This window comes from Thunnus thynnus, chromosome 15, assembly GCF_963924715.1.
Source record: "Thunnus thynnus chromosome 15, fThuThy2.1, whole genome shotgun sequence".
Taxonomy (NCBI): domain Eukaryota; kingdom Metazoa; phylum Chordata; class Actinopteri; order Scombriformes; family Scombridae; genus Thunnus; species Thunnus thynnus.
This window is the reverse complement of record NC_089531.1, coordinates 25613327-25636696: the sequence shown is the minus strand read 5'-3', so window position 1 is coordinate 25636696 and position 23370 is coordinate 25613327. Positions and strand designations below refer to the sequence as shown.

Sequence of the window (23370 nt, the reverse complement as noted above, 5' to 3'; positions counted from 1 at the left end):
TTGGTTTCTCATTTTCCATATTTGAAATTTAGATTTAGAATTTTATCAAAGCTGTCCTGGCAGCAGAATAATCTCATTAGTTAAGTTGAACCTCCAAGGTGAGAGCCAAATAACCACAGTTAGGGCCCAAGGCAGGATTTTAGCTCTGCATCCAAATTGTTTTGTCTGCTGAAAAAAAAAATAGAAGATTATTTTATTTTTCTCACATTTTCTTTATTTTAGTTTGCAGTTGATGAGGCCACTGAAATCTTGACACTGAAAGTTCATTCTTAACCTTGGAAACAGTTAAGTAAAGGTCTACTTACTAGCTTTTTCTGCAGCTTTCAATTACATCTCATGGTTTTCATCAGTGCATGGAATTAGCTCAGATGACATCACATGGCCCAAGTATGGAACTTCAGTCACATGATGACAGTTGATTGTTAGAAAGGGTAAAAATAACTGAATAGGACCCAGTGGATGCTTTCAACAACTACATAGTATCACATGGCTGAAGATACTTGGGTCACTTTATGATAACTGAACTATTTCCGTGACAACCGAGCACACACCATCCGCCGAAGAAGATCTTGAGATGTGCGTTGAAAGCTCTGGAAAAAAGCTGGTAAGTGAGTTAAGATCTTGTCATCACATTTAACAAACATGAGCGCATCAGAATGTATCTATTTCACAATGCAGCTATATTTTCTGCACTGTTTATCTCCCTTATGATGATCTAAAGGCTGTTTTGTAGAGAAATGCTAAATACCTTTTTATTTAAATTTTTCAATCAAATGTGTAGAAAAATATTCTGCCTCTAAGTGATACAACCTCTGTTTGAAACATGTTCATTTTCTATATACTGAGATATCAGTGAAACGTAACATCTAGTAATCCTCAACATCTGCAGCAACAGAGAGACCATTGGTTTCTCTTATGTTTCCGTGAGTTATTCACTGCTGGTTCCAGCAAGGAACTGGCCACTAACTGCTTTCATTGTTTGACAGATGTGAGGTAGCTGCTTCTTGTGAGTCAGTTGATCAATTGGGACCAAAACAGGGTGTCAGCGCTTTTAAAATGCACAGAGATTAGAGAAAAATGCAGAAAAATGGTTAAATAATGTAGTAGTTCATTTGATATTTATTGGAATAATTAAAGCTAAGATCAGTATGTATTGATTTTGTTGATTTACATTGTTTGCTGTGAAGCAATATGTCATAAATACCTTGTTTATTGATGTGTGTATGATGTACGACACACAACATGCTATACAAAACAGCTCAAAGACAACAATGTATCTCCACACTGACTTCTTTCAGTTGGGGCAAGTGTGAAGTAAGAGTAACAGAAGTATTCAGCTGTCAGTCCTGTCATGTCTAACTTCTAACATTCATCACTGCTAATTGTTCATGTCTGATGTCTGTGCTGTTAATTTAGATCACATGAAGAGAAATCCTGCCGTCATGCAGCCTTCAGAAAAGATATCTATGCATCTATGCAGGCTTGTATGATGAGTAGAGCGATCGTACTGTAAGTTCTGTGTCATTACCATGGAGACTAATCTAAGATGCTGCCATTATTAAACTTTTCTCTGAGCTTCTCCAGAAATGCATTAGCAGTTCTGTAGGTGGGCTGAGCAGGGACTTGAAATGTGAGAAAGGGGAGCTAAATATAGAACGACTACAGATCCAGACACTGTTGATTAGTGGAGCTGTTTAGACTCTTAAATTGCTGCATTTATGAAACTCTGTGATTGATGTCTTGGCTACTGTGTGCACTCGACTTCTCACTGAGATGAGCTCGTTCCTGTTTGCGTGTTTATGCCTGTGTGTGTGTGAGTGTGTTTTCATGGAAAGGGTGGACAATTCGCAGTTTCAGTTTCATTTCAAACCTAAAATTATCCAGACAGGAAAAAAAGAATCCCTGTGGCAAACCTTTAAAAGCCCACAGAAGAGGAAATTATGTCAATGCATATAAAAAAAACACTTGTAAACACATTAGTGATTCAGAAGTTCATAAAAGCTTTTACATTTGCTATTCTAATCACTCAGTTCACTCTGCAGAGAGATTTTGTTTCCTTCCATCTTCATTTTAAACATAAATAAGTCAGTTAAGAATAAATATGACAATGACAAACCAAACAGTTCATCAGTATTTTAGAGAAGACCAAACCTCATTTAAATAACAAATAAAATAACATCTTTCTTTTTTTCCCTTCAAAAAGAGCTACATTCAGACTGGCGGCTGTGTTCCTGGCTGTGATATATACAGTATGAAACTTATCCTCTGCATTTGGAAGTGAAATGAGCAGAATGGATTGTGCATTTGAAATGGCTACATACCTGCACTCTAAATGAGGTTTTGACTCAGGCTCTATGCAGGACCAATCAGAGTGCAGGAAGGATACCAGTCCAGGATGTGATTTTATGGATTTATTCTCTAATTATCTCCCAGTAAAAATGAGAAAAGTAGCAGAACATATGCATCAGGTCGAAGAGGTGAGGGATGCATTTAATACTGTATGTACAGTATGGGATTCTAATATAAGTTGATATTATTTCCAGTTTTCCATACTATCTATACAGGATAGGAACTTCTGGAAGTGTACTTGACCATTTTCCTCTGTAACAAGTAAAGTCTGTTACTCTCTAATATTTGATGTGACCAAAAACAAAGCTTAGAGCTCCTAATGCTTCTGTAACAAATTTAATATATTTCATTTGAGTTTAAAACATACGCAACAAGGCCAAAATGTAAATTGTGGGTCAATAAAGACAATGTTTCCTTCTCTTCAAAGATTCTGCAGATTGGAAAAACTATGCCTCACAACTGAGAATTCAGTAGCTGTTCTGGAGCTTTCAATCATATCACATGATCTTCATCAGCAGGTGGAGAGCTGTCATTGAATTGAAGATATTCAGAATTTCTTTTTTTCCCCCGAGAACCTTTCATGGCTTAAATAGCTGAACTTCAGAGTTCATTCTTGATCTTGGAAAAAAATCTCACCACAAGGTGATTTTTAGTAGCTGTTCTGGAGCTTTTAATCATATTGCATGATCTTCATCAGCATGCTTTTGCAAGTTCAGGTGGTTTATACATTAAATCATTCAGGCATAACGAGGGTGAGAGAGCATGGAGCAAAACACTGTGAGTAAGATATATTTAATGAGTTAATTTAAAATATATATATAATGAGTCATAATAATTGTTTGAAGTACATGTGCCACAGCCTGCTGCCTGTTAGGGTTAGCAGAAACAATCTTATCATAATGCTGTCCTCTGTTGATGCCAGTAGGTAAATTCAGCTGTCAACTTCATGTGTCAGTTACATAACAGCCGTCGTGTAGCTGTGAGGGATTAACTGCCTTGCTCAAGAGCACTTAAAGGTTTGAGATGGGTTGTGAAAGTGTCTCTTCATGTTGGGCAGGTGTGCACTTTCCATCCACAAAAGAATGATGAGAGCTGTCCTTTTTTTCAGCAGGGCTGGATTAACCCCCTGCAGGCCACCCGGGGCAAAAATGAACTGTGGGCCCCTGTTGACCCCACCACCCTCCATTTGTCCCACGCTTTGCGGGCCAGATGGAGGGTCCACACATTACTCAGTAATTAGTCATTTTTAGAGGTAACTAACTAAATTAAGAGCAAATATTTTTTTAAACTTTACTCAATTTTAAAAAAAATATGAACTGATGATTCACTCTAAATATTTTCAACTTGAATCAACATCATACTATTCATCAAACTGAAACTGATTTTTTAAAGTAAAGGCAAACCATTTATTAGCGTTGGGCAAACTTACGATTAAATCTGTATTTTTTCTCTTTTTTGATGTGAGCTTCAGTGTGTTGGATGTGTCTGGATGTTGATAGTAGAAATGGCCAAGAGTTTTTTTTATTTATTTTTTTATTTTTTTGCACCAAGTCTTGTATTGATGACCAATCCATTCTTGGACTATATGCACACAATATCACCCAATCATTTACTCTTAATAACTAGGACAATAACAATAATGGAATAGTGAAAACAGTGCAAAACACAGTAACACTCAGACAAACTACAGACTTTAGGTTGATTCCAGTATATATTTTTAATATTTATCCTCCACTGGATAAATATTTTAAAAACACTTTTAAAACGCAAAAATCAACAATCTTAGACAACAAGAATAAATAGTTTAATTGACTGTAGACTATTGGACTTACAAAATATTCACTGAATAAACAGCAACATTTTTATATATCAACAGTGTAAACTGAAAAAAAGCCTTAAAATTCGATTTTCACTCAGGGGTCCCCTACAAGACGGGGCTTCAAGATCAGGTAATAATGCAAATGTGTGTAAACAAACAAGTGTGCAATGAATAAAATTGCCTCAAGGTAGCTGCCACAGTGTGAACGTGGAGCGACTGGGCCCTTTAAGGTTTTGGGGCCCTGGGGCAGTTCCCTTCTTTATTCACGTGGCAGTCTTGTTTTTTCAAGGCGGATTACCTATAAAATCAATGTATTTCTATTCCTCCCTGCTGCATTAGATGTGTTTCTGTGATTCCTCGTAGTGTGTGTAACATGACTTGGTGAGCAGCAGTGCGCTACCAGCCTGTCAGCCTCCAGCACCTTGGACAGCGCAGCAGCCTGTGCAGCTGAGCCCGAATTGGAGCGCACATTTCGCGCTGCTGCCGGAATGTAAAAAGCACTAACGTGACCATCTCTGCCCAAGTGAAACCCGCTCTGTCCATCTAATGAGTAGGAGTGGTCACTGTGGGAGGGGTCGGGGGATGCAGTCAGTTGTGCCCCAGCAGATTTTTCCCGAAGAGAATGCTTCCAAGAGTGGGCAGACACTCACGCCAGAAGTCGGATGAATCGTGACACTTGGAAAAAGAGAAAAACAGAGACAGGAGGAGCAACGCCCACCGATTAGAGTCTGGAGTGTGTGGAGACATAAAGTGTGGAGCCTTCAAAATACGAGCAGTTCGTGACACGCATGGTTAACTCAGAGGCCCCCGCACGACCAGGGAAAACACATGTATTCTTTTCTTTTTTTTTTTCTAAAGCAGCTCAAACTGATCCGCAGACAGTAAGGGCAAGGCTGTTTGGAGTGCGCATGGATGTGCGCAACGGAGCGTGAGTGCCAATGCGGGCACGCAGCGCGCTGTAGCCTTTTAACATTTTAGTTAATCCAGCACTAAAGTCTTTTTTTCTTCAGCTTCTGCTTCTACGCATCCTAACAAGATATAGATTGGGGGGGGAGACTCTTCTTTGAGATGGAACCTGTTGTCGACGATGATTTGTTGCGTGATTGGAATATTGTTTGAATTCTGTGACAAGTGGTGAGTTGATCCAGGAATAAAGCAACTGATAAGGGAAATAAGGCAGTGAACATGTTTGATGTGGAGATCTGCGCATTGTGTGAGTAACATTTCCCAACTTGATGCTCCTCTGCGATACTCTGTGACCCTCCCGTCTTATCGACGACTCAGCAAATTTCTGATGAGGATGACCGCTGTTTGTGAGGAAGATTTAAGGATTTCAGGGACAGAAATTTGATTTTTTCCTTTTCTGTATATGGGGAATGGCTGCTAAAAATAGCCTGAATGCTGATGAGGCTACAACGAACAGGTTGGTGTTAAGCTGAAACTTAGAGACATGCAGAAAGATGCTCAGTTATAGGACATTTTAATTCCCCTCAAAGTAAGAGTGGAGCATCAAAGGAAACAAAACAGGATCTCTCAGCGATTATTTATTTGTTTGTGAGCTTTTATTTAGACAAGTTTAGTTCACTTGAGGAGGATAGAAACCAACAGACGATCTTGGAAGCTGTTTGTTGATGGCACTGCGCACCGGGAGGACTTGGTTTGGGCAGGTCTTGCGCAGGGTCTCTCGGCTGCAGGGCTCCTGGTCCAGGCGATCGAGCAGTCTCTTGTGTCTCTCCGCAAACCAGGAACAGGATCTAGGGGTCTGTCACCGGGATCACCATAAGGCAGGGGATTTCCACCGCTGCCCCGACTCCGGCGTTCACTTCGGCCACCGTCACCGGAGCGCACCTTTCTGCGCCTCCGCCTCCAGGCGCTGTCCACACGGCTTTCCTCACGCTTGCTGCGCCTTCCCGGGGAATCCGAGGGGACATGAGCCCCTCGGTCGCCGGTTCCTGTTGGCCATGAAGCGGCAAAACGTGCGGACCTTGTCCCTGATCATTTGCACGTTTACATACCTGCTCGTCGGGGCCGCCGTTTTTGACGCCCTGGAGTCTGACTTTGAGATGCGGGAAAAAGAGCAGCTGGAAGCCGAGGAGAAGCGTCTCCAGGGGAAATATAACATCAGCGAGGATGATTACCGCAAACTGGAGACCATCATCATGGAGGCTGAGCCCCACAGAGCCGGGGTGCAGTGGAAATTCGCAGGGTCATTTTACTTTGCCATCACGGTTATAACCACCATAGGTAAGTCTCAGTCTCTTTTCGTGAGTCCTAGTCTCTAAAACCAATATAACCGAGCCTCTATAATCATTACATCACTGTTGCCCAACAGGACGTGGTTTATTATGAGGACAGTTACATTTTCAAGGCAATAAAACGGTCTGTAGGCAACAATTAGCCGGGAGCACATGTTCTTATATTCAGAGCCGTCACAAACATTCCAACCTGCTTAGAAACATTTATACTGTACCACAGGTCTTTATATAAAGTTTTAAGCAACATGTTGCAGGGCTCACTCTCTGGTCCAAAGGGAGTTGCACTGCGTGGATGAAGCTTTATGTCATCGCGGTCAAGCAACATGAGAATATTTGGATATATATTTTCATCACAAATCATCCACAGGCTGAATAAAACTGAAATGTGACGTGGCTTGGCGCGCTTGAGTGCACTTAGACTAAGACGTGCATATGATATTCCTCTGGTGCAGCTACAGTTGCATTATGATTCAACTTGTACTTTGACGGTGCGTCACCAAGATGCAGCGCAAAGTATGACAGAGTACTGCGAGTTTATATCCCGATATTTTCCTTTATAAAGAATGTAGAAAGATCACACGGAGCTCTGCAGGAAGATCACGAGGCTTCGTGAACGGGACTGATCGGGAGTTCAGTTGTAACAGAAGCAGCAGGGATGAGCTGCAGTGTTGTGGTGCTGAAAGGACAGCTCCTCTGAGTCCAGCCGCAGGCAGGACGAGAGTTTAGATCAACAACTGGGATCTGACGTCACTTCTGTATCCACAATACTTTTCACATTTTATGGTATTATCTGGATTTTAGGATCGATTGGGAATTTGCGACAAACAATTGATGCGTAATCAAAGAGATGTAAGAAATAAAGAAAGCAAAGCAACAGTACTCTACTACAACCAGTGATGTACATTAAAATGTGAGTGAGTGCTGGTGATCATGAGAATTAAAATGAAAATCACCCTGTAAGCACAAATCAATTCTGTTTTCTTCAATGCATTTTTTTTTCAATGATTACCCCTTCAAGGAAGCATAAATTACATCAGTTTGACGCTACTTGCGATGATGCATTTGCGTCAATAAGATTTATTTCAAGCTGCTGTGGTGGTGGGGTAAACTGAGTTTCCCTTTGTTGACGCTCCACCCCTGGCTACAATCAAAGCACTCTCTTTCTGCATTTTAATCACCAGAACACTGAATGAAGCTTTGGTGAATTGAGTTGTAGTTAATTGAATTAAATCAAAATGTGCGTGGCAGTATTACCAAATACAAGCTCAAATTCAACCTTTCAATCAGCTCAGTTTAGATTACTTGCAAGGCACGACATTCAAAATTAACTTCTCTTTCTACAGAGGTCACAGAGATGCGCTTTCTCCATTATGGAAGTCAGATACTATTATTCAAGATGAGGACTTTTAGCTGGGGGGAAACTAATGCACCAGGCCTGTCCTCCAGTTTGCCAGGCAACACTTAAAAGGGCTGACTGCACAGACCAGTGAAGGTGGATCCGTTGTTGTTTCTAGGCTACAGCAACGAGAGCCATTGTAATATTCATGTTCTGTGAAGTGGTTACATTTACTGTGTCTCCTCTGTGGAAAGCAGGACGCCTTTTATGCACCATCCAACTCTTTGCAGTAGTAACAACAGTTCAGAGAACATTCAGACTTCTCCTACTAAATGTGCAGGAGTCGACCTTATTTGGCCTCCTCTTTTCATGCACGCACCTGAGAAGATGCACACACACTGTTTAGATTAAAGTTGAGACAGAGGAATTATTTCATCATGACATGACGTTTATTTGGCTGCAATAAAGAAAAGGGCAAAAAAAAAATCAACACTGGCAGAAGACGTGATTATTATTTGCTGATTGCAAGAAATTCATTTATTACTTACTAAGTACAAATTACACTTCTTGTACGAACATAAACACCATTCAAGGATACTGACAACACAGTAAAGTAAGGCTGCATTATGTCCTGATAAGGAAAACATTTAATATTATAATTTATCAACTTTTATTGATGTTAATAACATATTTTATTATAATTTTACAAGATTTTGCTGTCTAAAGAAATTATTCCGGACACATTCTCATTAAAAACCTGACAAAAAGAGTTCTTGCGGGGTTTGTTTACACATTCAAAGAGTTTTGAATGATATAAAGCATAACAGTATAACAATAGACTTTAATTCATTGCATTTAAGATCAATGGGATTATTTTATATGTGATTTAGTTTACCTTATATCGTCAATAGTATCATGCAGTACCTATCAAAACGGGGGAAATACTACTACTGCTACTGTGATATTGACTCTCCTGGGGATCAAAATCGTATCCAATGTTATCTTGTCTTTAAAAGGGTAAGTCTGGTAATATTCTATATTTTTCTCATTGTCAACAAATCCCAAAAAGACCAAAACCAGCAATGAATTAATCCTACCTATCCTACCTATAAGTAGTGTCTCATAGTAAAAACACATCAATGAGCCACAATGTTGCACTTCATTACCAAGAACACACACTGTAGTTTATTTTGACTCAATCCCACACACACACTGCACTGCTGCCATGAATACTCACTAAAGCACCGAATATGTATTTATCTGCAGCTGAAATAGTCCCCAACAAATACTCTCCTGTTAGGGTAAAGTTAGCTAAAAATGACAGTGTCTGCCTGTTACAATCAATTATTTAGCCATTTTTCAGAAAATTAATTACTATGTAAAATCATTTTTAAAGATTTGGCAATTGGCTTGGTGCTGAGAGCAACACATGAGAAACTGAGTAAAATGTTATTGGTTTTGCTCTGGACATGGGATTTATTGACAGTAACAAAAAAATCACAACCCTTATTCTTCAACCATATCTCTTAACCGTTGTGTGATGCCTACTCTGTAAAATAGTCAACACTGCATTCTGCCTGCCGTATGTCTGAATTTTTGTAAAACTAGAGATAACGTTCCATAAAACTCAACTGTAAAACTTTTCTGTAAAAAAGAGAAGCAGAGACTGGACAAAATGGACAAAAGCATTACCCATCATTAGATGAAACACGGCACAGTGATCTTGTCACATTTTAGCAGGTGTAATATGTTCAGTACTCTTAACAATATTAGCTTTGGGTCTGATGGAAGTTCCGTGATGCCAGGTGGATTGGCTGTACGTCACAGACAATAAAAGACCATGAAGTTAAGATAATCAGAAGAAAGTCTCTTTATGTCAGTTTTATATCCTTTTTGTGATTTGCCTAACACCATCTAGATACTCCTTAGAAGGCAGACCCATTTCATCTGACACTGCAAGTAGTTTGATTCCAAAGCTAAGAATTATTTGCAGGTACCAGGCAGTGGAGCTTTGATTTGATGAGTTCTCTCGACAATTGGAAAGCTGTGCTCAAACATACTGTTCAGCTGACAGTATGAGATGTATCACCTTACCAACTCCCAACTGTTAATGGTTTAGAGGAATATTTCCATAGAAATAATGAAACTGGATTTGCTCCAATGCACTGTATCAGCAGATTTTCAAATAATTATTTCGGACAGTAAAAGTGAACAAAGTAAAACTAGCTTTGTGAAAGAGGAAACTGCTGCAAAGATAAGGAAACAATTTGGACTGTGTCAACGATGAGCTGTTTGTGGAAACTAATTAAATTTAGTGTCATCATATGGGACTGTAAAAATAAGGTACAAAGATGTCTATTAAGATATGTGTTTCCACATGCTCGCTCTCTCGCTGCTGGATGTGTACATTTTCAGCCGAATAAATCAGACCAGACTCCAAATACCCCTGGAGAAATCTAACAATACAGCTCGCCACAGTATTTTAAAAGCCACCATTACACATCCATCATTTGTTCACCGTAAATCTGAAGAACTGTATTATATTTTCAAGATTCCCCAGTAACATCATAGCATTCTCCATTGTCATAATTAACTTGACACCCAGAGTACAGTATTTTATACATTCAGGTGAAGAATTAAAAAGAAAAACCTGAAAAAAAACCAGAGAAATGCAGATGCTTCCGCATGGTCTGACAGGTCACTGAATGGTTTAATGAGTGTGAAAATGATGTGAGTCATATGCTACGTCTTCCACAGTCACCAGATCTCAAACAAATTGAACACCTATGGGAGATTTTGGACCGATGTGTTAGACAGTTCTCTCCGCCACTATCATCAAAATATCAAATTAGGTGTTTTTGAAACAATGGTGTTCATCACTTCAATAGAGTTCCACAGACTTGCTAAATCTACGTCAAGGAGCACTGGAGCTGTTCTGTGGGCTAAAAACACCTTCCTAACACACTTAATACTTTTTTTTCCTTTAATCTGTCACCAATTTGTAGTTATATTATTACTGCATATACACGCAGATCTGTTGGCTTCATGTCAACATCCTTTCCTCTTTCACCTGCTTTTTCTTCTTCACTGTCCTCCTACACTGAAATTGATCAAAATTAGTTAAAGCAAGAGATTCGTCCTGTGATGTGAATGTAAGGGAAGAGTGAAATAATAATGTAGAAGAATGTGAAGAAAAAGCATATTAACTACGTATTCAAAATAAGTCCCAAGAGCTGCAGGACAGATAGTGGTAATATTAGTGGCAGCATCAATTATCGGCATTATAGTAGAAATACAAGCTGTAGTATTAGTAGTAGTACTAGAGGTAACAGCAATGTTAGTTGCAGCATTTGTAAGATTAACAGTAAAAGTAGTATTAGTAGTGGCAGGTGTATTGTAGTAATAGTGGCAGTACTGGTAGTGAAGTATCAGTGGTAGCATTTGTAATGACGAGTACAAGAACTTGTAGCAGCAGCAACAGTTGGTGTAGAGGTTTTGGTACTAGTAGTAGAAGAAATATTAGCAGCAGAAATAGTGGCAGTAAAACTATTGTTAGTATTAGTGGTAGAGTTGTATAAGATTTGTAGGCACGGTAGTACAGTATCAATAGCAGTGGCAGTAATAGTATTATTGACTGTGGCAGTGACAGCAGCACGGCAGTAGTGCAGTAGCAGTACTGATGGCAGTAGTAGAAGTAGTAGTATTGACTGTGGTGGCAGCAGCACTAAAAGTAGTAGTAGTAGCAGCAGCAGTAGCAGAATCAGCAGCAGCAGTAGTAGTGGTAATAGCAGCAGCAGCAGTAGTAGTGGCAGTAGTACCAGTTACAGTAGTAGTAGTAGTAGCAGCAGAAATAGTAACAGTGGTAGTAACAGCAATTGTAGTAGCAGCAGCAGTTTTAGTGCTGACTTTTCCAAACTTTTGAGCCAAAATTAGTACATCACAATATGTCAGGATTTCATAGTGTGTACAATACAAAAAAAGAGGGACTGACTTTCCGCTTTGTAGTAGTAATAGTAGCAGTTGCACTATAGATGTAATAGTAGCACTAAGCAGCAGCAGCAGTAGAAATGGTAATCTAAGTAAATGCAGTATGAAAAAGCCTGCACTTTAAATTGAAGACCTGTGGCTACACATTTACTCATGGAGGATTTAAAAAACCCTAATCTAGACCAGCTGTGATACTCTTAGCACATGTCAGACCAGCTGTCTTGAGGGGCCCATCTCGGTTGCCATGATGAGGCTATAAGAACCCTCCCTGCCCCCTCCACAGCACCCCTCCATTCTGACTGACCTGCCAGTTGACTCTGATTATTTCTGTGAATAATTGCACCCAATGTGACAGTTAGCAATGACAGCATGTGGTGAGCGCAAGGTGCTCTGACCGAAACTCTGGTCTGAGGGAGAAAAGCAGCTGCAGCATGCTGTAGTGTGTGCATACACCCACCTTTCTCACAGTGTTGAGTCGCTGATGTTGCCGGGAGACTAAAGACAGCTTAAAAGGTGAAAGTCATCTCTGCTAAATGTCTGGAAATATCAACATGAGTAGATACAGTAGATATGCAGCTTAAGGTTTGACTGATGTGGATTTGTGAGACTGAGATATTTTTGAGCAATAATTCATATTTTTCCAAAAATCTCATCTTTAAATACGTAAATTATAATTCCAAAATACACTACAAGAATTCAGCTTTTCCTTCTTGACTTATTAGAGTAGTAAAGTTTCTGAAACAACATTTAGACCATCACCATAACATTTCCTGGAACCCAGACTAATGAAGTTTAATCAGGGCAAGCAGCACTTCAAGGCCATATTAAAATGGCAGACAAAAACATAATTGCTTTTTAATGAATAATGTATTTGCTATGAAGAATGACTAAAAGAAAAATATGTTATGAGAAATAAAATTAATTGCATATTTTACAGGCTTTAGTTGTGAGGTAGGAAGCTTCATATGGTTCTTGAATGTCAGCCATGTTGTATTTCATAAAAGGCCAATATCAGACAGATATAATGTCAAACTACGCAATGCATGAGTAACATATTAGCATGATTTGGTTAGCATAAGTAAAAACAATCTGAACAGACAAAGAAAAGAGCGTCACCTACAGAAACTTCATCACAGCAACTGTCAGACTACTGAACACAATGTTTGACTAACATGCGACCTCTGGGAAGGGCAGTGCAAAGACACCACAGCAATTTCACTGATTTGTGTTTGATTTACAAAATCCGGATAACTAGCATGGAGCAATGAGAGAGAAAAGTGACAATGTGGTTTTAAAAGATAAAAAACTACTTTACAGGGATTGAGAAAATTATGTATTTTGATACCATTACATTATAATCTGAATACTTTAAAGATGAATTGAAGCAGCATTCATTGATTTTTCCCCCCCTCATTGGGGCAGTAGAACATGCTAAAATTAATACCATATAAAGTTGTTATAGAAAACGTGTTAGCAAACAGTTGCGTACTCACACATCCAGAAGACATGTAGCAACATTAGCATTTATTTATAATCATGTTTGTGCTCAATTGAATGTAAGTCCAATATTCACTCTCCTTTTAGCGTTGTTTTGGTCTCCACCAATTTATGTGGGAAATATCTGGCTCTTTAGCTGCTAAATGCTCAACTATGTTCACAAGCTAGTCGCTAACTTTCTACGTTGGTCGTTGGTGCTGGGCAGGTAGTATACAGTGGATTTATTAGAACTTTGTCAGTGAAAACAGCTGCCTGTTGCGGCTGGAACCTGGATTGAGAAGGGCAAAGTTTGCTGTCTGTAAAAAAGCAAAAGCAGCTTTGCTAGAATGCTAAAATGTTCAGTGGAACTGAGAAAGATGGCAGAGTTGGGTTATAATTCTCTGTGGGTTTGTCACTATAGACAAAATAAATCACCCCTTTCGCATTACATATAGTTACTGGATCCAGTGATAATATAAAAATAGTAATTTTTGCAGTCAGTAGATCCAATTGTGATGCTCTGTATACAGTACCAGTCAAAAGTTTGGACAGATTTTCTCATTCAAGTAAATGGAAAAGTGTATCCAAACTTTTGACTGGTAATGTATGTCATTAGCCACAATGAGACAAGAACCTAAGGAAATCCCAAATTAATATTCCAAATGTCAAGATAACTCACCAGTCAAAAGTGTGAAAATCCTGCCTTATTAACATATTATTATAGTTAAATGCTTTTCTTTTGTAGAGCTATACGAGTAGGTGCCGTCCTCACAGATAAATTCATCATCCGTCCTCTCTAATGAAAGCGCTTTGTGAAGATGAGTCAGATGGCGTGTCTTTGTTGGACCTATTGTGTCAGCCACAGTTTCCATTACGCTGCACTGCAACTGCCACTTACAGCACATCTTTCTGCAGGATTTCTTGACTTGCACTCACACATTAAATCCAGTTTATGTGCCAGTAGGACAAGTCCACTCAATGAGAGTGCATTATGAATCAAACCCATTCAAAAGAATTCATTATAGAGTATATGGCCTTTTATAAATGACATAGACAAAAAGGCGGGTAATCTATGACTTCCAGTTGGTGATTACCATTCAGCAGAAACATCACATTCAGCTTGTTTGTACTTTAAAACTCTCTAGTGTTATTTATTATGTTGTATATAACTTTTTGTTCACACATTCCAGAAAAACCTTAGCTGAAGATTGAAGATAGCTAGAATTTCATATATGATTTAGATGCAATATAAGAAAATATTTGACTCAGGCAGGGGAATAATGTGGTGCATTTAAGGATTTGGGTACTGAAATGTTTTCAAGGGGCCATTTGCAAACAGTGTATGTGCTCTGTGGTAATACACACTGTAATCTTGACAGGGATTTTTTGGTGGAGTCTTGGAGACATGGAGCCTGTGGACGGTGGTTGATGTGTGTTTATGTGTGTATGTGTACATGAGTGACATGGTCTGGAGGGTGGCTCAGTTTAGGGGAACACACAGATTGTCCATCTATGCTGAATTTTGACACTGACTGATTGGAGAGCTGGATGTACAATATCACTATACTTCACGGCAATTTCCCCCTTTGCTTTTCCTGGCAGGCAGCAGGGTTCCTTCATTCTCAAAGAGAACCTGTTGATGGTTCTCCAGCTGTGTTGTGCCCTTTGTTCATGCCCAGCACAAGTCTCATTTGAACATCAAAAAGCACAACCACAAAGATGGTCAATAAGCTTGCTTACTCATGAATTTTCTTGATGACATATGGGCTGTAATACCCTGGGTTTCCCATAACTTAGTATGGATTATGTAAATCTCCAGTAAATCAAACACACAGGATTTCATTACCTCCTCTTTTAAGCAGGAGTCAATAAAATGATTGAGCATATTTTAAATCCAGGTGATTTGCTCATTCATAATGTATGACAGAGTTTCATAACAGGTGTATCTATGATGATTAATAGCTTATGTCATATTTTTTTTATTGTGCGTAGAAATGTTCTTTGCGCACGCAAAATTGTCATCGGATTCATGACGTGCGCACCAGCAAATTTTGTTCAAAGCACCGTTAGTGAATCAGAATCATTCAAAATTGACAGGTGTGTGTCCGCTATTGGTAATTAGCATGCCCTCATTTCTCTATATAAGGAAAGCTCTGTTGGAGCAGTGCAGCAGTGTAGAGAGAGGTCAGTCACTGCAAAGTGGGCTGTGATGGTAAAAATGTAGAAAAACTTTACTGCAAGTGAAATGCAAACAATAGTTTTAGAAATAAACGCCAGAAAAGGCAGATTTGGCTGTTAAACTTGTCACTGGAACAACCGTTTGGCGCCCAATTGTGAGTCCTGTATACAGCCTGCATACCTTTTGCACTACTACCACACATGGTCTAAGGTAGTTCTAAATTTGTTTGCAGAGTAAGAACAAATTCAGGTAAGAACATATTGATGAATCTCAGATTTGTGCTTAAAGCGCTGGTACGCACAGTTTAAGCACAGATTTGTGCATGTGCACTGTTTGTGAATGAGGCCCAATGTAATGGCAAGAAGAAATCTTCAGAATAAAAGGATAATACACAGATTGTATGTTTGACAAATGTGTTGTTCCCATCAAAGCAAAAAATAAATTGAAATAACATTACAGAAATCACACAGCTCATCATGTGAAAGGCAAACATAAACTCACAGCATAAATTCAGTTTACTTTCCTTCTTAATCACACAGCAGTGTGTTCAGAGAGAGTATGCCAGTAGGTGTGCATGGAGCTGTAGAAAGAGTGATACTTGGTATCTAAAGAGTTTGTGGTCAATGTCATACAATACAAGCACAGGAGCAAAAGTATAAGAAACTGATTAACAGTGCGTTTATCTGCTCGAATGTAGGCTGCAAAAATTAGCATGCCCGGCCAGCTAGTGTACAACCTATAATGGTAACCTTGTGTTATTTACAAAGGCCAGTAGTATTATTAGCTGATTATTATTTTGAGGGGATATATGTTACATTAGAAAAAGACTATTCAGAACTGACACATCCACTCTGTAGGTGTTTAGATGCTATCAGAGTTAACATTATAGATGTTAAAGGCTTAAACTCATCAGTTGTTCCTAATCCTCAAATCCTTTTTTCTTCTAAAAGTGAAGCATGCTGTTTGAAAATAAGAACACTAAAGCATAAATCTAACCATCATGTTGCTTGTTCAAATATGTTTTCATGGCATCCAAACCATTCAAGGGAACAAATGATATTTTAATTGCATTTTTATTTCTAACACTACACTATAACACCAGGGCTAGATAGTGCTATGCTGCGATAGCTACACAAACAATGCTGCTCCTTTATTTCCATGTTTTCTTCATGGAGTTTTTCACGAGTTTTCATTATGTTAGCTATTTACAGCTGATAAAATGTGCAGTCATTGTTTCAGCTGACATAATCCATGCTCATCTGCTAGAAATTAGAACACTGCTTTTGTTTACTTCTGAGTGAAATTAAAGACTTATTGTTGCAAAAAATACAGCAATATTTCCAGTGGTAAATCTGTACCTGTTGCCTGACTGGAAAATTCACCTCCATTGTATTTGCATCCTGACACAACAGAGAGAGATTCCATGCATGTCAACACACATAAAAAGATTTGGTGAATTCACAAACCACCAAAGGTTTAAACTGTATGACAATCTGCATTTTCCCACAGAAGGGCATTGGCCTTGTTTCATAACCTGGGTGACAATTTAATCAGTTGAGGATGATCAGTATGTAGCGTCTGAACACATCATCCATTATTTAATACTCAACCTAAGTAATCACTTGTCTGCTTTGCTTCAAAACAATTTAACGTGTTATAATGTTCTTTTTAATTCATTTCATAAACTAGGAGTAATTTGTTTACATCAGTCTTTGCATGTGGAATTTTAAATCATAGTGTTTTGCCTTTTTCACTGTTTGATTTAGTATTTTCATGAAGGAACGTCTATTAAAAAACAAACAGGACTATTTCTTGAATAAGGGAAGATTCTGTTGTCATCCTTGGATCTCTGGTGTTAAATTACCTGGACGTATCCAGTAAGTTCTATCAAAGATTAATGGAGTGTTGCTGAAGTGTTCAGTGGTTTTGTTCACTTGACATTTTATTTCCATGTTTCCAATTTATGAGATCAAATCTGTGCTGTAAATTAACACCTTAGTTTTTGGCAGACTGCTGTAATGTCTTAGAGTGTTAGATGAATTTGTACTAGCCTTTCCTCTTGAAACAAGAAAGTTGTTAATATACTGTCTGACTGCTGCTTATTGAAAAATGATTTGAGGCATTCACCCTAGTTGCACTTTGTAGCCAGTAGATTATTTTCACTTTGCCAGAGCGTCCTACCGGGAGCTTGATGGAGGTCTCCACACAGATCGATGGGAATGTGTTCCTGTGGTGCTGATGCTCTCTGTGGGAGTCACTGGCTCTGGAGCCGGCTGGTCTGTTTTCACTGCTCAGAGGGTAAACTGTGCACACAAGTTCCCTCGGTACAGCACAGTTTGCCCCTGTAGCTCTATCCTCAAAAACAAATGACATGAGATGGGCTTTTTCATCCACAACAGAGATATAAGGGAGTATTTCTTCTACTTTTCTAGTATTCTTCTAGTATTTCCGAGTATGGCCTCATCTTAAAGGGAAATTCTGGATTATACAAACTGGGTATTATTTGCATAGATTTGGCCATCATTCCTGTCTGTAATCAAAAGTTAATTCTCATCAGTTAGCTGCTGAGATCAAAGAGAGGTTGTAGAAGCAAATCTACAAGCTTGTTTACAGCCTGTCTGATTGAGTTTGTTGTTGTGATGTTGTGTACCCAGATTTCAGCAGTTACTTTAATAAGCTAACAATAAACTGCTATTTGACTTTAAACCTGTATTTTTTTCCACTTGGGGCAGCACAACAACAAAGCACTGTCCTTTTAAAGTTGGTACGGTGAATGTGCTAGAAAACAGTTACTATTTACAGCTACTATTCCGTGTAAACACCATATTTATGTTATTTCATTCACCGTGAAAGATCGCGGTGAGCAGAAAGTTTGCGGTGGAAATGTCTTTGCCAAATGTGTATTACTGAAACGAGGAGATAAATTAGCTTTTTTCAACTTGCTTCATGATGTTGCCAGTCAATCTCGCATTGACATCTGCATCAGCAACATGTAGTAAAAAACACAAGCAGTCCATGCTGATCAATCACAGTTCTTGCGGTCCTCCCTCAGAATCTCTGTAGCATTGTAGACCTGCCGTGTAGTTACATGGAGGAGGAGCACATTAGCTATGATGTAGTCTACAATGTAGCTACAGACCCTATGCATGTTGCCACCCAAAAGCACAACACAGTCAAGTATTAGTGAAGTTTTAGCATTCATTTGGAGTCCAATATTAACTGTCCTTGTAGCTCTGTTTTTGTTTCCACCAACTCCACAGGGAAATAGCTTGTGTTTTACCTGCTAAATGCTTTACTTTCACCAGCTAGTTGCTAACTATGTCTGCTGTTTGGGGCTAAGAGGGAAGCGCACAGTGGGTTTATCTGAGCTTTTTCTTAGAAAACAATGAGAAAACTACACTTATGAAACCACTGAGAGCGAACCAAAACAACCACTGCTTGCAGTGAGACCAAGACAATGAGCTGAAAGAGGCTAAAGTGCTCTGTAGAGCTGAGAGAAACTGCCATGCTATGTGTTACTATAAGTTACCCTTTTAAGCTCTACATCAAGGGTCAGGCCACAATAAAGATTTCTGCTTTTCTTTTTCTGATTCAAGTCAGGCACTATGACAGCTATACTGAATTTTTTATTTGCATCAATAGCAGCCAGGTTAAGCCACACATGTCACCTGGAGACAGAGGCCTTAAAGCTACAACTGTAAGTTAACTTTTAACCCAATTCCTTTCTGGCTCGACGCCTGTCACTCATCTCAAAGAGCTATAAACAGCAACTAGCTTGAGGCTAAAGTAAGCAGGATCCATCACACTACAACAAGAGATGAAGAAGCAGCTAGCAAACACACGCAATGTGAAATAAACAGACAGAACAGGTTTTATGTGGATCATCTTTAGCTTCACTGCACAGTTCCTACTGCTGTCCTCAATCGTTGTTGGTGCTACTTCCAAGCACTGTGGCACTGATTCGATCCATCATAACAATGTCAATGGCTTGTGGCCAGCATTTTATGAGTGTCTTCTCATCTGTGTGAAGAGAAAAGAATCTACTATAGAGATAAATGTATTCAAATACCCACAAGCCAGCAAGAGGCTTCCTTTTACCCTTTGAGTTTCTTAGAGGATTCAAGTGGTAGCGACTGGTTGTTCCACTCCAGCACAGACGAAGCAGAGTGGAGTGACAAGCACAGTGGGCTCATCGAGGCTCAAGTGGGCCAGTGTGAGTGGAGAGTGGGGTTGGTGAGCTGTTGCTTGATGAACCGTAGTACCTGTTTGCAGTCAGAGGCCTGGGTCCAGGTGGTGTCCTTCTTAAGCAGCTGGCAGAGAGACATCATGTTGGCTAAACACTGAGGAGGAAAATGGAGGTAGACTGTGGAAGAAGAGAAAAGGATAGAGGGACAGATCCTCAACAAATAAAGGGTTGGTTGACATATATCTAAGGCACAACAAGCACGATTTGTACTGTCCCATCATTTATCTATGAGGAATTATCACAATGACTAAGCAGCTGAAATTTCCGACTTTCAGAATCTTTGAGATGTAAAAATACAAGAATTCCTATGTTATTCAATGCACCTGTTTTACCTGCTCTAACAAATGTTCACAATGAGCTTTGCACCAATAAACTGCAGTATGACTTAATATCACTAAACCTAACTTGAAACCTTGATGTACCAATTTTATATATTACATATCTTGTGACTCTCATAATTTTTCATGAAAATAAAAATAACACGGAGAACACCCGCTGCAAAAGGGTCTGTTATTAATTATACACAAATATTAATGCAGTTATTTCTTTGAAATATTGATTTGAGAAATTTAAATATTGCAGTGTCTTATAACATGCATGTTGGGCTTAGTAATGTATGAGACAAGATGGTATCAAAGTTCAGGTTTTAAATTTTGTACATTCTGTAACACTGCCAAATAACGACTTACAGTGCAAGAGATTTGAATTCATGCTGTAAATGTTGTTAGACTATGAGAAAAGAAAACTTAAAGAAAAAATTCTTAGTTAAATCTTAAATGTTTATAATTTTGGTCATTACTTTTTTCTTTCCATGATGACAAGAAGTATATGATAACTGATTCCTCAGTGCCATAGACCTCCATTATTGTCCCAAACTATTGTAAACACTCAATTGTCTATCAATTGTGTATTAATCCGCAGCTACAAATAGTCCCCAGCAAATGCACCCTTTTCTTCCATTTTGAGTAACATTTGCTAAAAACTACAGTGCCCTGCTGTTTTAAGGAATTACTGAACCTTTTAAAAAAAATTAAACTATATATTAATAACCTGTTTTTAAAATGGTATGTCTTCACAAGGAACCAATGGGCTTGGATAGGAAAGTATTGAGAGATGGACTACTAACACATTGTTGGTTTTGGTCTTTTCATTGGATTTGCTGACAATACAAAAATATAGAATAGCACCAACCTTATACTTTTCAGTATCTTGCATTGTGAATATGTTTAGTTTTTTTCTGTCATTATCATACTTTAGATCTTAGAAATTTATCAGGTCTAACTCTTATTTCCCAACAGTCAGGGAAGCAAGTGGGCAATGCAACACGAGTTCTGACATTTACCTCACATCAGCCATTGGCTGCCAGTTGCCTTTTGATCCACTATGGCCGCCCCAGGCTGAGTCAGCATGACACAGTACCCAGCTGCCAAACTGCTGGGTGTCCCTCCTTGCTGCTTAGACACAAGAGGGATTTGCATTTCATCTTATTGTTATGTTAGTACACTCTATTCCTGCAGTCACACATCATGCTGCTTTTCCTCTGACACAATGTCCCCCTTAAGCACCCGCACATAAAACTCCAGGGTAATTTATGTAATTTGTCAGCGGGAACAGTAAGAGTGCAGATGACCAATGCTACTCCATCACTACCACCTGCTGTTAATTCTCTCCTGCTGGACCCTGACAATCATCTTCTCCCTGTAGCTCTGCACTGTAATGCACTCCCACACAGTCTTATCACAACCACTTTATTCCATCTGTAGAAAGAGTGGGAGTGTGTGGTCTCCTGTATGAGTTATTGCCACAGAACAGCAGCATGAAATCAGCGTCGGCGGCTTGTGCACAGTGTGTGGTCCGCTAGCGTTTTTGAGTAGTGTCTCTGATACTAAATGCAGTACCCCTGGAGGTTGGAAAACAAATACAGTACTATAGCACAGTGACAGTAGAACTACACAGGTTGGAAAAAATTAAAAATGAACCAGCGGGATGAGGGGTATAATTCTCACAGCATCACCTGCAGTTTGCATGGCATTGCTGTGTGAGCATGTGAACACTGTTTGTTTTTAATTGTGTGATGATTCATGCATTTTAAATGAAATTATATATTGTAAGTGATAATTAGCTGAATTAATATTTTGATGCACAATACACAATATTCAACAGTACAGGTGTTCGGTTTGTTCAGTGTAATCATGATGTACACGATGATTTATGTAAATACAAAGCTTGAGCAGTTGCATGTCATTACATGTATATTATAAATGCAGATCTGTCACAGAATTAATCGCCACCAAGTCCAGTAAAAGTGATGCAAAGTATACTGAGCAGAGTTGAAGGGGAAAAACAGGAAAGCCAGCTTGCAGCCACTTCTGTTTGGCTGTGTTCAGCCTTGAGAGACCACGTGACAAACGAGCTGTAGTGTGGAGCCAAGAGGCAACTAGCTGACCATTAGTGAAGGCTGCCCAGCTGCTGTGGTTCAACATAATGACATACCTGCTGGGACTAACATCGCATGTCTCCATCTCGCAAAAATACCCGAGACATCAGTTTGCGATGACCTTCTGACTAAAGCAAAACATATCAGTGTTACAAGTCTGTTGGCAGAGAGGCAGCAGGGCACACCAGGCCAAGTGGTGTCAGTTTCTCTGGGGAGGTGATTTTAGTGAGAACGCGAGTGCCTGTTGCTTAGCAGCACTCAATGGCCGTATTTCCCGATGCTGGGCAATGAGCTTCATTAGGTGAAGCCTAACAGGGGATATAGAGTGACACCTGGGACAGCTCAGAGTCCTGCCAGGAGCAGGCTGCAGGATGTGAGTGCGACATGACTTTAAATATCTGAAGAAACTGTAATGATTCAGCATTGTGAGGATTGTGATGACCACACTAGGCTACAGCTGCTATAGAATGCACTCAGTCTAGTGTTCTCTACAGAGGTTTAATTGACATTTTAACATACTGTTACTCTGCTCCGAGTTTCCCCCAATTCTCTAGTTCATCTGGTAAAACATAATGCTACAATTAATCTTGCCTGAAGCACATTTACAGAGAAAAATCCATACCAGGGTAGAGCAATATTAGTAATTTATTTATGTTTTTCATTTTTAATTTTATTCATTAATTTTTGCACATACAAACAGCATCAAATCACATAACAAATGCAAAAACAGATGTGAAACCAGGAATAAAGAAGCCATATGCTTTTATAGTGGACCACTGCTAAAAATAAAATGAAAGACATACAATATAAACACACAATATATTGACAAAAATGAAATACTCATATAAAACGAACAGGGCAGTGCAGACACTGATCATATACATAAAAAGGGGAAGATAAAGCAGAATGTAATAACCAGATGATAGACATGACTTTTTCACATTTTGCAATTATTGCAAGTGTTTTGTATTCCATTTGTGTGCATTATGATATCTCAGAGAATAATGGCCATGTCTGGCTTTACAAAAGGGAGGGTAAAGATGGTCAACCAATTTGGATAAGAACTGAATAAACTTGAGAATTCAATTTTAAATCAGCAATATATCAACAATGAATCACATGACTACTTGTATGCAAAAGGGGTCACTTCTAGTGATGAACCCAGAGAGAATTATCATACAACTTTGCAGGTTCCCTCAGCTCTGATAGCAACAGTTGAGAGACGACAGCATATAAGGGGAGAGAGACAGGGAATGACATGCAACAAGGGTCCGCTGCCGGATTCC

The 23370-nt window shown here is 39.1% G+C and overlaps 1 protein-coding gene across 1 annotated transcript in view; it reads left to right on the top strand.

The window, feature by feature from the left end:
* Positions 1-5799: 5799 nt before the first annotated feature.
* The window catches only part of kcnk9 (potassium channel, subfamily K, member 9), a 38632-nt gene continuing 21061 nt past the window's right edge, over positions 5800-23370 (top strand). The window contains exon 1 of the mRNA XM_067612100.1: positions 5800-6412. Coding sequence (XP_067468201.1) covers positions 5800-6412 — 613 coding nt within the window. The remainder of the gene's footprint in view (positions 6413-23370) is intronic.